Raw genomic sequence first — 14,146 nt, forward strand, 5'->3', positions numbered from 1 at the left:
ATACATATATATATACACAGAGACATGTATATGAATACATATATATGTATATGTATAAAGGGATTTATTACATATATACACATAAAAATATATACATATAAATATATATATATATATATATATATATATATATATATATATATACACACACACACATACACATATAAAGGTGATTGATTAAATCACAGGCTAAGGTCCAACTAATCAAGTAATGGCTGGCTATGAATGGAAAGTCTAAGAATCCAAAATCTGCTCAATCCACAATGCTAGGTGTCTCAACTGGTCTTCAGTATAGGTTGAAATTTGGAAAAAGTAAGCTCTAATGCTACTGAATGGATGGACTTGCTAGCAAGGTGAGAGCAAACAGGCAAGGAGCAAAAGTGTCCTTCCTTGTCCTTACATAGCCTTTCAGCAGAAGGTGAAGCCCAGATTAAAGGTGTGTCTTGCCACCTCAAAAATCTGCACTAGAAATGGATTTACCCACTTTGATCTGGCAAAAATAATCTCTCAAAACAAAGCGACTGCCTACCGATTGGGAAAGAATCATCACCAACCCTTTATCTGACAGAGGACTCATATCCAATATATATAAAGAACTAAACAAGCTGAAAAGCAGCAAACCAAGTAATCCACTTAAAAAATGGGGAACAGAGCTAAAGAGAGAATTCTCTGTAGAGGAATATCGAATGGCAGAGAAGCACTTAAAGAAATGCTCATCTTCATTAGCCATTAGGGAAATGCAAATCAAAACAACCCTGAGATTTCACCTTACACCCATCAGAATGGCCAAGATGAAAAACTCAAGGGACAACACATGCTGGAGAGGTTGTGGAGAAGGGGAACCCTTCTCCACTGCTGGTGGGAATGTAAACTGGTACAACCACTCTGGAAATCAATCTGGCGCTTTCTCAGACAACTAGGAATAGCGCTTCCTCAAGATCCAGCCATACCACTCCTAGGCATATACCCAAAAGAGGCACAAGTACACAAAAAGGACATTTGCTCAACCATGTTTGTAGCAGCTTTATTTGTAATAGCCAGAAGCTGGAAACAACCCAGATGCCCCTCAACTGAAGAATGGATGCAGAAACTGTGGTACATCTATACAATGGAGTATTACTCAGCAATGAAAAATAAGGAAATCATGAAATTTGCAGGTAAATGGTGGGACCTGGAAAGGATCATCCTGAGTGAGTTGTCCCAGAAGCAAAAAGACACGCATGGTATATACTCACTCATATAAACATACAACATTGAATAAACCCACTAAAATCTGTACATCTAAACAAACTAAGCAAAAGAGAGGACCCTAACTAAAATGTTCAATCCCCATCCTGAAAGACAAAGAGGATGGACATCAATAGAAAAAGAAAATAGGAAACAACCTCGGAACCTGCTACAGAGGGCCTCTGAAAGCTAGAAGAAAACAGGAAACAACCTTGGAACCTGCCACAGAGGGCCTCTGAAAGCCTCTGCAGTATAGACTGTCAAAGCAGATGCTGAGCCTGATGGCCAACTGATGGGCAGACTGAATGGAATTTTATGTAAGTGGGAAATAGTAAGAGCTGGAGGGGACAGGAACTCCACAAGGAGAGCAACAGAACAAGATAATTTGAACACAGGGAACTTCCCAGAGACTCATACTCCAACCAAGGACTATTCGTGGAGATAACCTAGAACCCCTGCACAGATGTAGCCCATGGCAGTTCAGTGTCCAAGTGGGTTACATAGTAATGGGAAGAGGGACTGCCTCTGACATAATCTGATTGGCCTGCTCTTTGATCACCTCCCCCTGAGGGGGGAGTAGCCTTACCAGGCTACGGTAGAGGACAATGCAGCCACTTTTGATGAGAACTGATAGACTAAGATCAGAAAGGAGAGGAGAACCTCCCCTATCAGTGGACTTGGGGAGTGGCATGCATGCAGAAAGGGGAGGGAGGGTGGGATCAGGAGGGGAGGAGGGAGGGGCTTATGGGGGGATACAAAATAAATAAAGTGTAATTAATTAAAAATTAAAAAAAAAAAAGAAATCTCATGAAAGTCAAGAGCCAGTGGAGGAGATTCTGAAAAAAAAAAAAAATCTCTCACAGATGTTCCCTCTACTTCTGGGTTGTAACTCATTTTATATGTAGTCAGGTTGACAACTGATAGCCATCACCAGTACCAAGATGCATCAATGTTTTTAGCTACCTCACCGACTCTGGGAACATTGCTATACTGGTATAAAGGCAAATCAACTGGCCTGCCATCAAGGGCCTTTAGGGTCCTGACAATGTCCTATGTCACCACCTGTGTCCTATGTTTTCCCCTGTGCCCTATGCTTGGCATATAAACATGCCTGCCACATACACACACCCATCTTGCACTTTCTGCCTCCCTCCCTCTCTCTCTCTCCCATGGCTTTGTCTCCATCTGTCTGTCTACCCACCACCTTTACCCCTCCCTCCTTCCTCCCCCCCCCCAATAAATCTCTTTGCATCAGCCTGTTTCTGGGCATGTAATTTATGTCAAAATATTTGTGCAATGGACACTTCCATTGTCTTCCCTCCGGAATCCCATCCCTTTTACTGTTTGCCCACAACAGATTTCCTTTCTCTCCTGGTGCCACACATGCTGGGATTCTTCTTCCAAGCTGCCACCACTCTCATCTCCTCCTCCGACCCTCAGAAATCACTCATGCCAGCCCACCTACTGTTACGTAAGCAATTGCCCTCTCTGTGCACATAGATGGTTTTAAATCATTAGGCCGCATGCCCCATGGCCACTCCTGCTTCGCAGCTGCTTTGCACAACACATGGCTAGTTGCCATGCTGATTTTGGGATTCTCATGGCTTCACTGCCATCTGGACTAAGGGCAACAAACATGACTGGCAGCCCTCTTGGCTATGGGAAAGTTGTGGCTTCACCACCATCTTTATTGAGGGCTACCAACTTTGTTCGCTTCCATCCCGCTGTCTTCAGAACTGCAAACACGCAGTCTCCTTTACGTTCTGCTGGGCCATTGTGCCTCTCCTTGCTCCTCTACTACCCCACTCTGAAGCTGCCTGTTTGCCTCAATCCTTTCCTGCAGATGAGGTGCCTCTACAAGAGTTCCGTCTTCCTCGCTTTCTGGTTTCTATGAAAATTCCTGCTACCAGGTGCAGACTCTTTTCTGGCTTAGCCAGTTGACTAGTAACTGGCTTGTGTCTTCTGCTGGTCCTCTCTTGGTCCTAGGACACCCAGAGGCTGCAAGGACATCCTTTCCCCCTCTCATCCGCCAGAACATTCTCTTCGACATTCTCTCCGGTTTGAAAAACTTTGGGCTCCACTCCTAAAATCTGACCTAAACGGCTTTATTATTCAAAAACACTAAGAATGATAGGGTCGATAAAATGGAAAACTCCCTATTCCTCTTTCCTCAAAGTCCTGTGTCCTTCTCTCTGTCTGCCCTATCACACTATGTTCATGGCGGGTCAGAGAAGTCTCAATCCAAGCCTGCTTCTGCCATCGGCTGCATGAGGGCCCATGTCTATCTTCGGACCGCCTCTCCACCTCACCAGGCAGCCATAGCTCCTTCCGATCCCTTCTTGACAATGCTGCCACGCTGTTCTCAAGCAAGCACCTTTCTCTAGGCGACTTTCGGAGTATTTGGAAACCACTTCTCTGTTGATTTGGTTCTAAATTCTATCCTATTCCCCCATGTGGCTCTGGCTTTCGGCTTCTCCACACTTAGCGCTCCTCCCCACTCCTGCAGCTGGCCTTCAGGGGTTCTGAGAAAACTTTCGCTCCCTCCCTTTAATAGACTCAGATTTTATCTGGCCGCATTCACAGGCCATAAATTGCCTTACAAGATTTTCAAAATCTTAACGCCACAGACAGATGGTTCCCAACTATCTAAACTCTACACTTCTAAAAGTCTCATCTCTAAGACTCTACTTCCCAATTCTTTTTTAGGGTCTTTTCTCTCTAATCACAAAAAATAAAATATATTAAACTCTTATCTAAGGATTTATATAATTTGCTGACTGCTTGGTTTACAAGCTGCCATGTAACTCCACCATCTTAAAATGACTATATGGTATATATCAACATTTATAAAACTTCTTTGTTATAATTAGCTTTTATTTCATCTCCTTTTTAGACTAAAAAACGACATCTTGTCTTAAATTGGTATGGATTTTTATAAAAATTCAAAGTTATACTTTTTACAATATACTGTATATTCCTGGTTTAAAGTGCTTTTTTTAAATATGATGATAAACTTTAAAGGTTACAAAGGTCTATTCAGATTAACAAACTAGTTTAACATGTATGTTAACCACTTATGTCTTTGCTTGTTCTTGGATGCATGAATGAATGATGTGTTTCCTGCTACCAGCTGCCTGTGCTCTGGGATCATCTCCAAGTTTTCCAGCCAATGGATTTGGTATAATAAATGCAACTGTAATTTTAAACTTCTTTTATACTATTCTACTGAATTTGCTGTCTCTAGGAATGGGTTATTGTTCACCATTTCTCAGACCCAGTCATATTTTTAAAGTCCAGGGTCAATAGTTAAAAGCTTATGTTAAAATAATCTTAAACCATGTGAAATAATTCCAAAGATACTTTTAAATTGGGATATAAATTCTAGAGAAATTCTATCATTTATAATGTTAGAACTTGGTTACTATGCTTTATCTTCACTATCAAAAAGGTTAAAAATCACTGGCTTAAATATGCTTAGCCTTGTTTTTGCTAATCTATAATAAGACTTTAAATTTTTATAAACTACAGACATTTTATAAGCTAATCATACAGGAAACTGCTATGCTCTATTCTGATACAGCATAAAAAGGTCAAAAAGTTCCCAGTCTCTTTATAAAATGTGTTTATGGATTAAAAGTTTTATTTCAATGGTAGAAGAGCTCTAATTCAGAATTATTATTTCTAAGGCTCAAACCGAACAGGGATAAAACATAAAATCCTAGTCTTTGACTGGTGATTAAGAAATGTAAGTTAGTAGTCAGTCATCTTGTAGATTAACAAGTCCAAAAATCCATTTATAGTCCCACAAATGCAACACGGTCTTTCTGACATCTTAATTAAATGGCAGAGGATGGTCCCAAACAGGAGTTGGTAAAAATGATTTTCCATTTTTAAAGCCCAAGAGGAAGCCTCTAAGTCTTCCTGACAGGCTCAGCTACAGCAGAAAACTATGCTCCAGGCTTGGCTACTGCCCTGAGGCTATTGACATTCCCACAGAGAAGAGGTCTGTGAAGCCCCATTTTCAAATGCAGCCAGAAAGAACACTGGTCCCACAGCTTCCTCAACAAGCCATGCCCTGACTGCCGGCAGACTGGCTCTGGAACTCAAAATGCTTCCACACAGACTAGCCCTCACGCACAGACACAGAGGCCTAATCAGCACAAGCACCACAGACACTTCCAGCCTTTGGGTTCCTTGGCGTGCAGAGCACTGAAGACTCCCAGATTCAGCAACCTCTACCACCCTCGCGGAGCCCAGGATAACACAGCAGGTCTGTTTAACCTCACACTCAGGTCCCACAGTCACACTGCCAACTTCTGTCCTGGGAAGCTTCAGATGTCTTCTCAGTCCTCTTCATATGCAGGGGACGAGACATTAATCCTCACTCCTAGAGCTGCTACTGTTAGGTCTAGACAGTGTACCTTGTTACCAGGTTCAAACAGACTACTAGCTCCTTTCTCCAAGGTTAGTCAATCCTTTTCACCATGTTACCTAGTCAATCCATTATTTAGTGTCCAAACAGGTTTGTCTTACCCACACACTTCATGTTTAAAAATAAGCAGGTCTCAGGTGTAACCTTTTACCATGCCTTTAGCTGTTCCCAGCAGTCTCACCTGTGTCTCATAGTAAAGTGAAAAAAGGCCTAAAGATATAGAAGTTTAAGTTATGAGGACCTAAAAAAGTATTTTAGGGTCTAAGGAGATGATTTAAAGTATCCAAAACAGATAAATATGCTTCAGATTTCTTCCTGCTGCTATGCTATTGTGGTGTTGAAAGTTTTCAGAGCTTTGACATTAATCATTGGAACTCTGATTTATTCATCTAACCAGTAAAAAACATTCCACTATATGATCTACTATTACAGTTTCCAGCAAGAGATTTTAAATTTCCTTTGTTTTGTCTTTTAAGTATAGACTTAAAAAATGTTTTTCACTGTGTTAAATTTATAAACAATTTAGTCTTTTGGAGAGAGGGGGGAAAGGCTCTCTTAAGATGTGTACTCATGCTGAAAATTGAGATCAAGTGAGCTTTTGCCCTTCTGCTCTACAGGTTTCTGTCCTCCCTAAGGACATTCAGGTTACTGTTTCATGTCAGAAAGATCAGTGAGATTTCTGCCTTCCCTAAGCTCACCTCAAGGAATGTTCATGCTTTTAACCCAAGATTGTTTCTGAAGCCTCTGCTATGCTGGGACACAAAAGTGCTTGTCTACTGCCTATTCTAGAATGTGTATTTCACCACAGACTACAACCACTGGTGATGCTAAAATGTTTAAAACTTACCTTTGAAAACTCAACAAGGATTCCTGTAAGCTACAGGAAATCCACCCAAATCCATGTCACAGGTCAGAATGTCTCCAGACAAGTACTGCCAATCAACAGCTTAAGTTTCCCACCTATTGCTTATCTCAAAGGGTGGGATTCCTTCCCCTTTCCCTAGTTTTGAGACTCCCCTCCCACAACTACCAAAACCATGAGTTCAAAAATCTCAAATATTCACCTAAAAAAAAAATGTTCCCCCTAACCTACTTTTGTCTTCTGCCCTTATATACGTTCCAGTATTTTTGTCAGGTTCAGATGTTACCTACACCCATGACCGAGCCAAAGCAGCTACCCACAGGTGCTCCAGTATAACCTCACAGACTGCTTCAGGCTGGATCTGCATTTTCTTTCCTAGCCACAGATGATCTCACAGATCCTGAAAAGCAAATAGGACAGCTTGTTCTTACTGGACTTGGTCAACATTCCAGCTGGTTGGCCCCCTGTCTCTACCCCAATAACAGCAGGAAGCTGCCAAAGATGATTAACCTGATCCAATCCATTTATTATTAACAGAAGCCTGGGATGTTGTACCTCAGACCTAAGAAAAACAGCTCTAGGTTCTCCCAGCATCCATCCATCCCTACCTGCTCTTGGGCATGGCTGACCCTATCTACTACACTGAACTTTCCAAGGCAGGGTCTTCTCCAACTCTTCACCATATAATATGGACATTTTTATGCTCTTTTTTCCCTTCCTAATTCCTCATTTTTAATTAAAGAAAGAAGGAGGAATGTCATGTTGGTGTGCAGGCAACTCAACTGGCTTGTCTTCAGGGGCCTTTTGGGTCTTGACAAAAGGCCCTGGAGTGACAGGAATTCCACAAGAAGACCAACAGAGCCAACTAACCAAGGTTCAGATGGTTAGTTGGCTAACCATCTGAACTAACAGATGGTTAGTGCTAACAGAAGCACTAACCAAGGACCATGCATGGACTAGACCCAGGTCTCCTACACCTGATGGGCAGTTCAGGCTTCATGTGGGTTCCCTGAGGAGCCAGGGCTGACTCTGACATGGACTCTGTTGCCTGCTTTTTGATCACTCCCCCCTAGTGTGGCTCTTGCCAGGCCTCAAGGGAAGAGGAGGAGCTCAGTCCTGATGAACTGGGAGTTGGTAGGTGGGTAGGGGGACTCCCCTTTTCTTGGGAATAGGACAGAAGGGATGGGGGAGGAGGGAGGAAGGGTGAGAAGGAGAGGAGAGAGGGGATTATGAGTGGGATGTAAATTGAATAAATTTTTAAAAAGAAAAAGCATTAAAAAATGAATAGTAACAGATGAAGACTAAAAGATAAAAACTAATAAGATAAAGAATAATAACAGATCACATGCAAAAAATAGAACTGTGAGGGGGTAAAATGTTAAGCATTCTAACTTTTTACACTCTAAAATTTACAATGTTCTTATGTCAACTATTTTTCCTAAATTATTTTAAAATCTCATACAATGAGTGATTCCCATAAGGACATGGGGTGGTAGCAGAAACACCAGGACTCAGTTTTTCCAATTCCCAGGTTTTGAATTGGAATTCCAATTCCCAGTGTTTGTTTTATCCTATCATACCTCCAGTAAGTTCAAAAATCAATCGGTTATGCCTCCAAATATTAATGAGGATCATTAATGAGATAAATAATTATTAAGTGTCTGACACATTAGAACACCTTTAAAATGTTTCTACAGTGGGTTTTTTTTTGTTTTTTGTTTTTTAAATTTTTCTTACTGGGATTTCTTTTTTGCACTTCAAAGATATTATAAAGATAGAATTAAAGATTCTTTTCAATCCATCATTTCCTACTGACTTATATCCAGCCTTGATCTCTTTGCTTTTCTAGCCTATGAGTTAGACACATTTCTTCATATCCACAGCTAACAGGGAAAAAGCAGTTACATACAAAAGACATTAAACATCTCGTATAAGAAGTTTTATCACATCTATTTTTTTTCTGCAGATGAATATAATCAAGTTAACAATGCAGTTTGATTACCATAAAAAAACCCTCCAATTTCACACAGCAATGTATGAATATGTAATATATAAACTACATCTAGCCATGCCTTCATTTCTTCACAGAAAAGTGGTACTAGAGAGCAGTGTCTCCACTGAAGTGACATGATGTAGCTTAACTTTGGAGAAAATTCCAGAGTAACTCCTCAGTTAGTACCCGGAGAAGAGAAGGGGTGGCATGACAATGACATTATGCAAATGCTCAAATTGGCTTCAAAATCTGGGCTAATGAAGTCTACAATTCAATTCACACTCCCTTAACTTAAACAAAACAAACAAACAAACAAACAAAAAAACTATACACATTTCATAAACTGTTCCATCTCTACTATCGCCATTACAGGTGGTTATAAAACTTTGTAACGAAGTGCTCTTATTTTTTATTTTTTGAAACTTAAAAATGTGTGATTCACTTTAACAACTAAAAAACAAGAATAACTTTTGTCAACTTAACAGAAAGCTCATGGTGTTTGTTTTTAGAAATAAAGAGCTCAGCTTGGTGGCACACGCCTATAATCCCAGCACTCAGGGAGGCGGAGGCAGCTAATCTGAGCTCGAGGACAGCATGATCTACAAAGCCAGGACAGCCAAGGCAATACAGAGAAACCCTGCCTAGAAGAAAAAAAAAAAAAAAAAGAAAAAAGAAAAAAAGAAAGGTATCCCAAGTGATGCCTTAAAATCAGCATAACTCTGTAAGATTTTTTTTTTTTTTTTTATAACAAGCATAAATGTGACGCAAAGATCAGTGTTTACGACCAAAGCCAACAGCCTTGATGTATGAAGAAACGGGCTATTTCATTTCATTACGGCGTCTTTCACAGCTGCTATAATGTGTCTGGCACTGATTCCAAACATTTCCAGCAGTTCACTAGGTTTCCCACTTCGAGGCACTCCTGTTACCGCAAGCTGCTGAACAAGGATGTCAGGCTCTCTAGAGATGGCTGCACATACGGCTTCCCCAATGCCACCTTCTCGGTAGTGATCTTCCACTGTGATGATCCGGCCACCTGTGGCTTTGGCACTTTGGATGATGGTGGCAGCATCCAGGGGCTTGATAGTGAATGGGTCAATGACCCGAATAGAAATACCTTGCAGAGCTAGTTCATCAGCAGCTACTAAGGCTTCATGTAGAGTAACTCCTGCTCCAATAACTGTCACCTTGTCAACTGCACTGTGGCGGATCACCTTGGCTTGTCCAATCACAAAGTTCTCTTGTGAAGTATAAATGACTGCAGTTTTTGGCCGGCTGGTCCGAATGAAGCACATACCCTTGGTGTTGGCGGCCAGATAAACAGCATACTCTGTAGCAACAGCATCGCTTGGATAGAAAACGGTGCAGTTGGGAATGCTTCTGAACATGGCTAGATCCTCCAGGGCCATCTGGGAAGGCCCATCTTCTCCAATGGATACCCCACAGTGGGAACCAACAAAGTTGATGTTGGTTTGAGAGATGGCTCCCATTCGGATCTGATCAAAGGCTCGGGTCAGGAAGGCAGCAAAGGTACTAACAAAAACAATGGTTCGGTCTCGTGTGGCACACCCCAGTGCCACACTTACCATGTTTTGTTCCGCAATAAAGCACTCTATGAAACGCTCAGGGTGTTCTTTCTTGAATATCTCCGAAAAAGTAGAATTTTTTGTGTCACCGTCTAGAACAATAACTCTTTTGTTAGAATGGCCCAGTTTAGCCAGAGCCAAGCCATATGCTTCCCGAGTAGCTATCGGATCACCCAGTTTATATGCAGGTAGAGAGCTCATTTTTATATCGGAGATGGTGATCTGGGGTGAGTCTTCCACAGGTGCCTTTGGTTTGAGGTTTCTGTTTGTTTTTATCTGGCTCTCAATTAATTTGACAATTCCATCAGCTCTGTCTTTGGGCATAGGCTTCCCATGCCAATTTTCTGCATCCTCAACATTTGGAATACCCCTACCCTTGAAGGTCTTGGCAATCAGGGCAGTAGGTTTGCTCTTGACTTGAGCTGCTTTCTGAAAGGCCTGGCAGAGGGCTTCGACATCGTGCCCATCCACGACGTAAGTGTTCCAGCCGAACGCTTGGCAGCGCTTCTCATAGACGTCTGTACAGTGCTTTAAGGGTGCAGCACCGCTCTGTCCCAAGCGGTTCACGTCAAAGATGGCTACAAGATTATCCAAGTTGTAGTGGGAAGCAAAGGCCAAGGCCTCCCAGACAGAGCCTTCAGAGGACTCACCATCCCCCATGAGGCAGAACACCCGGTAGCTGGCCTTGTCAAAGTACTTACCGGTGTACGCCATTCCACACGCAGCACCCAGTCCTTGCCCGAGAGACCCCGTGGCCACATCCACAAACGACAGCCGAGGGGTGGGATGGCCCTCCAGGTCGCAGTGGATTTTCCGCAAGTTTAGCAGCTCGGATTCGCACATGCTGCCCACCTCCACCCAAACCGCGTAGAGGATGGGCGCAGCGTGGCCCTTGGAGAGGACAAAGCGGTCGTTGTCAGGGTGTTCTGGGTCTGTGTGTTTGTACCTCATGGTGTGGAAGAAGAGCACCGCCATGATCTCCGCGGCGCTGCAGCACGACGTGGGATGGCCCGAGTTGCAGGCGCACGTGGCCCTGATTGAGTGGATTCGCAGGCGGTTGGCCACGTCCTGGAGCACCTGTGAGGTCTCAGAGTCCACTGCGGCGTCTAGGACCAAGGCCATGGCTTCAGGCTGCTCGCAGCAAAGAGGGAGCGGAGGTCAACGTCCTCACGGCTCAGCGACTGTTGAGGAAAGTCCTCGCATGCGCCACGGGGCTGCAGCTACTGCGCGCAGGCGCCACTGACCGGCTGCAGCTGCGCGCATGCTCAACTGCTTTGTTTTGCAAAGTGTTGTAGTAAGGGTCCAGCAGCGAGGCCCAGATTTCTAATGCTTGCTTTTTCACATTCAGGTTCAATATTATTATAAATAATTAAATATCGTTTTATGTCCCCGTAAGGCAGAAGTTTAAAATAGGATAAATATTTTTATTCCCACATATTATGTCTCAGGAAAAAATATTTTAGATATTATTGTAACAAGGCCTGCTAACACTTAAAGTTTAAAAAAAATCTTTAATTTTATTTTCATGAGTATAGGTGTTTTGTCCGGCTGTATGTCCGTGCTCCACTCGCGTGGGAGGCCTTTGATCTCCTGGAACTAAAGTTACAGCTGCTGGTGAGCTCCAGTGTGAGTGCTGGGACTCAAATCCCTGTACTCTTAAATGGCCCAGGCCCCACTGCCTCCAGGACAAGTGTTAATACCAATAAAAAGAGTATGACAGAAAAGATTCTAAGACTTGATGAAGAAACGTTGAAGTTGGACAAGTCCTTTAGGTAAACGAAAGAAGAGAAAACAAAAAGATCATAGGCTTAGAACTGCAGGCTTAGAACTGCAGTAAAGAAGATGGACGTTGGGAGGGGAAACTAATCACAGCTTCTAGTAGCAAACCAAGGGGCAGGGCGCCAGGCAGTGAAAGCTATGCTGGAAGCTCACCATTATTTCGGCTGAAGAAATCCAATCCACATAACTGGTAAAAGCATTAGTATAAAACTGGACTATGAGGCAGTGTTCTCGCGGGGAGGAAAAGAGCAACTATTAGCATTTCTTTCAAATTCCCAAATTTTTCCATTCATTTAAATTGTGGCACAACATTTTCTAAGGTATTAATTTTTTGACATTTGTAAAGGTCAGTTTTGTTAAGGAAAGAATTTGGTCTTGAAAATTTAATACCCTAGATAATGAGTGTAGATTTCTCCTGTCAGTCTGTGAGAATATATGGATTTTTTAATAGTACACAGAAAATAGCATTTCCTACGTTATTTGTAAAATTTTTATAAATTAGTCCGATATTTTTAAGACATTTGGAAAGTTTTATATATATGAGTTATTAATTATTTTTATTAGGTGTTTAATATTTTTAAATATAATTTAAAGTACCCAATGATCATTGAAGCGTGAAGCGTGCATAATAATGGGAAATTATCCAATATGGCCATAAATACCATTTATTTTGATAAGTCAAACAAATGTATGATAAGTGATTTTACTTCCCCAATTTAGAAGAGCCTGTCAGTGAAATAAGATCAACCAGGAACTTCTAGGGCAGTATGCCAAGTTTGGTTGTTTTGGAAAAGTGTATGATTCATTTTAGAAGTTGTTCTGGAAGCCGGTCAAAGGTTTTATACAAATAGGAAAAAAAAAAAAAAAATCCTTACTTATGTTGATTTTTCAACACAATGTAGGGATCAACAAATCTGAGTGGCTTGGGTGGGCTTAATGAGTGCGTGCATGTCCGGGAGGAGATAAGAGGCTTGGCAAACAGAGCACTGTGCATACGGTGTGGTACACTGCGAACTGAAAGCTCCGAGCACCCTGTTAAGCAGTTAAGACTAACCTTTGAGGTGGACAGTGGTTACGACTGCATACTGCTCTTCAAGAGGATCAGAATTCAGTTCCCAGTCTTCACATCAGGTAGCGTGCAATATCCTCCAACTCCAGCTCCAGGAATCAACCGCCCTCTTCTGGTCTTCTTTGGCACTGCACTCCTGTGCACAAACTCACATTCAGGCACAAACGTGCACATAATTCAAAACAAAAACGGTGTGGAAAAGATGGTTCAACAATTGTGAGTGCTTCTCATCTTTTTAAAGGACCCAAGTTCAGTTCCCAGCACCCACAACAGGTGGCACACGCATGCACACACACACACACACACACACCACACACACACACACACACACACACACACACACACACACACACGAGAGGAGAGAGAGAGAGAGAGAGACAGAGAGGAGAGAGAGGGAGGAAGGGAGAGAGAGAAAACCTGGTGCAGACCCACACAGGCCCTGCCCTGTGTACACTGCTTCAGCTTCTCTGTTCCTATGAGCTTCGCTCGTGTTGATTCAGAAGCCAGATGGCTTCTACTTAAGTGTTTTTTATGGGATTCCTGAGTGTGCAAATCTAGTGGGTCTTTGATTCTTTTGCCTTCTCCTAGGCTCTCTTTCTTCTGTTTGTTTGTTCTGTCCAACTCTGGTATGTTAGTTTTTGTTTTACCTTATAATATTTTATTTATCATGTTTTGCTTTATTATTATTTCTTAGAAGCCTGTTTTTTTTTTCTTTCTAATGAGAGACAGACATGGAGTAGATCCAGATCAAAGGGGATGTGTGGAGGAGCTGGGAGGAATAGAAAGAGGAAAAACCGTAATTAGGATATATCATATAATGAAAAATTCTATTTTCAATAAGGTAAAAAAAGATAGAAACATAAGTCTATTTTGCCAGTGAGTAATTTCTATGAATACAAGGGAACATGGTTTGCTTGGCATTTTCTTTCTTGAGGCCTGACCTCATCCGTATATCAAAAACTTTGACTTTTTAATTATATTTTTATTGCGTTGTTTCTAGTGAATTACCTTTTGAAAAATTCTGGACTGCATGCACAGACATCATGTGCACCATTTGAGCAACTCAAATTCTAGATTATCACAGCCATGTCCTATATTACATGGATGGTTGATGTAACATAAGTGTAGATGTATGTCTGTGTGTGTGCTGGCTGAGTATGCACATGGAGTAGTGGCACTTTATGAAGAAATTTCTTTT

At 41.9% G+C, this 14,146-nt stretch overlaps 1 protein-coding gene across 1 annotated transcript; it reads right to left on the reverse strand.

Moving 5' to 3' along the window:
* Positions 1 to 9,338: 9,338 nt before the first annotated feature.
* On the reverse strand, positions 9,339 to 11,222 carry Tktl2 (transketolase like 2). Its single transcript, XM_055618725.1, has one exon. The coding sequence runs from the start codon at positions 11,220 to 11,222 to the stop codon at positions 9,339 to 9,341; it is 1,884 nt and encodes a 627-aa protein (XP_055474700.1).
* Between the last annotated feature and the right edge of the window lie 2,924 nt (positions 11,223 to 14,146).

The sequence above is a fragment of the Psammomys obesus genome, unplaced genomic scaffold (assembly GCF_907164565.1).
Source record: "Psammomys obesus unplaced genomic scaffold, mPsaObe1.curated_primary_1811, whole genome shotgun sequence".
Classification (NCBI taxonomy): domain Eukaryota; kingdom Metazoa; phylum Chordata; class Mammalia; order Rodentia; family Muridae; genus Psammomys; species Psammomys obesus.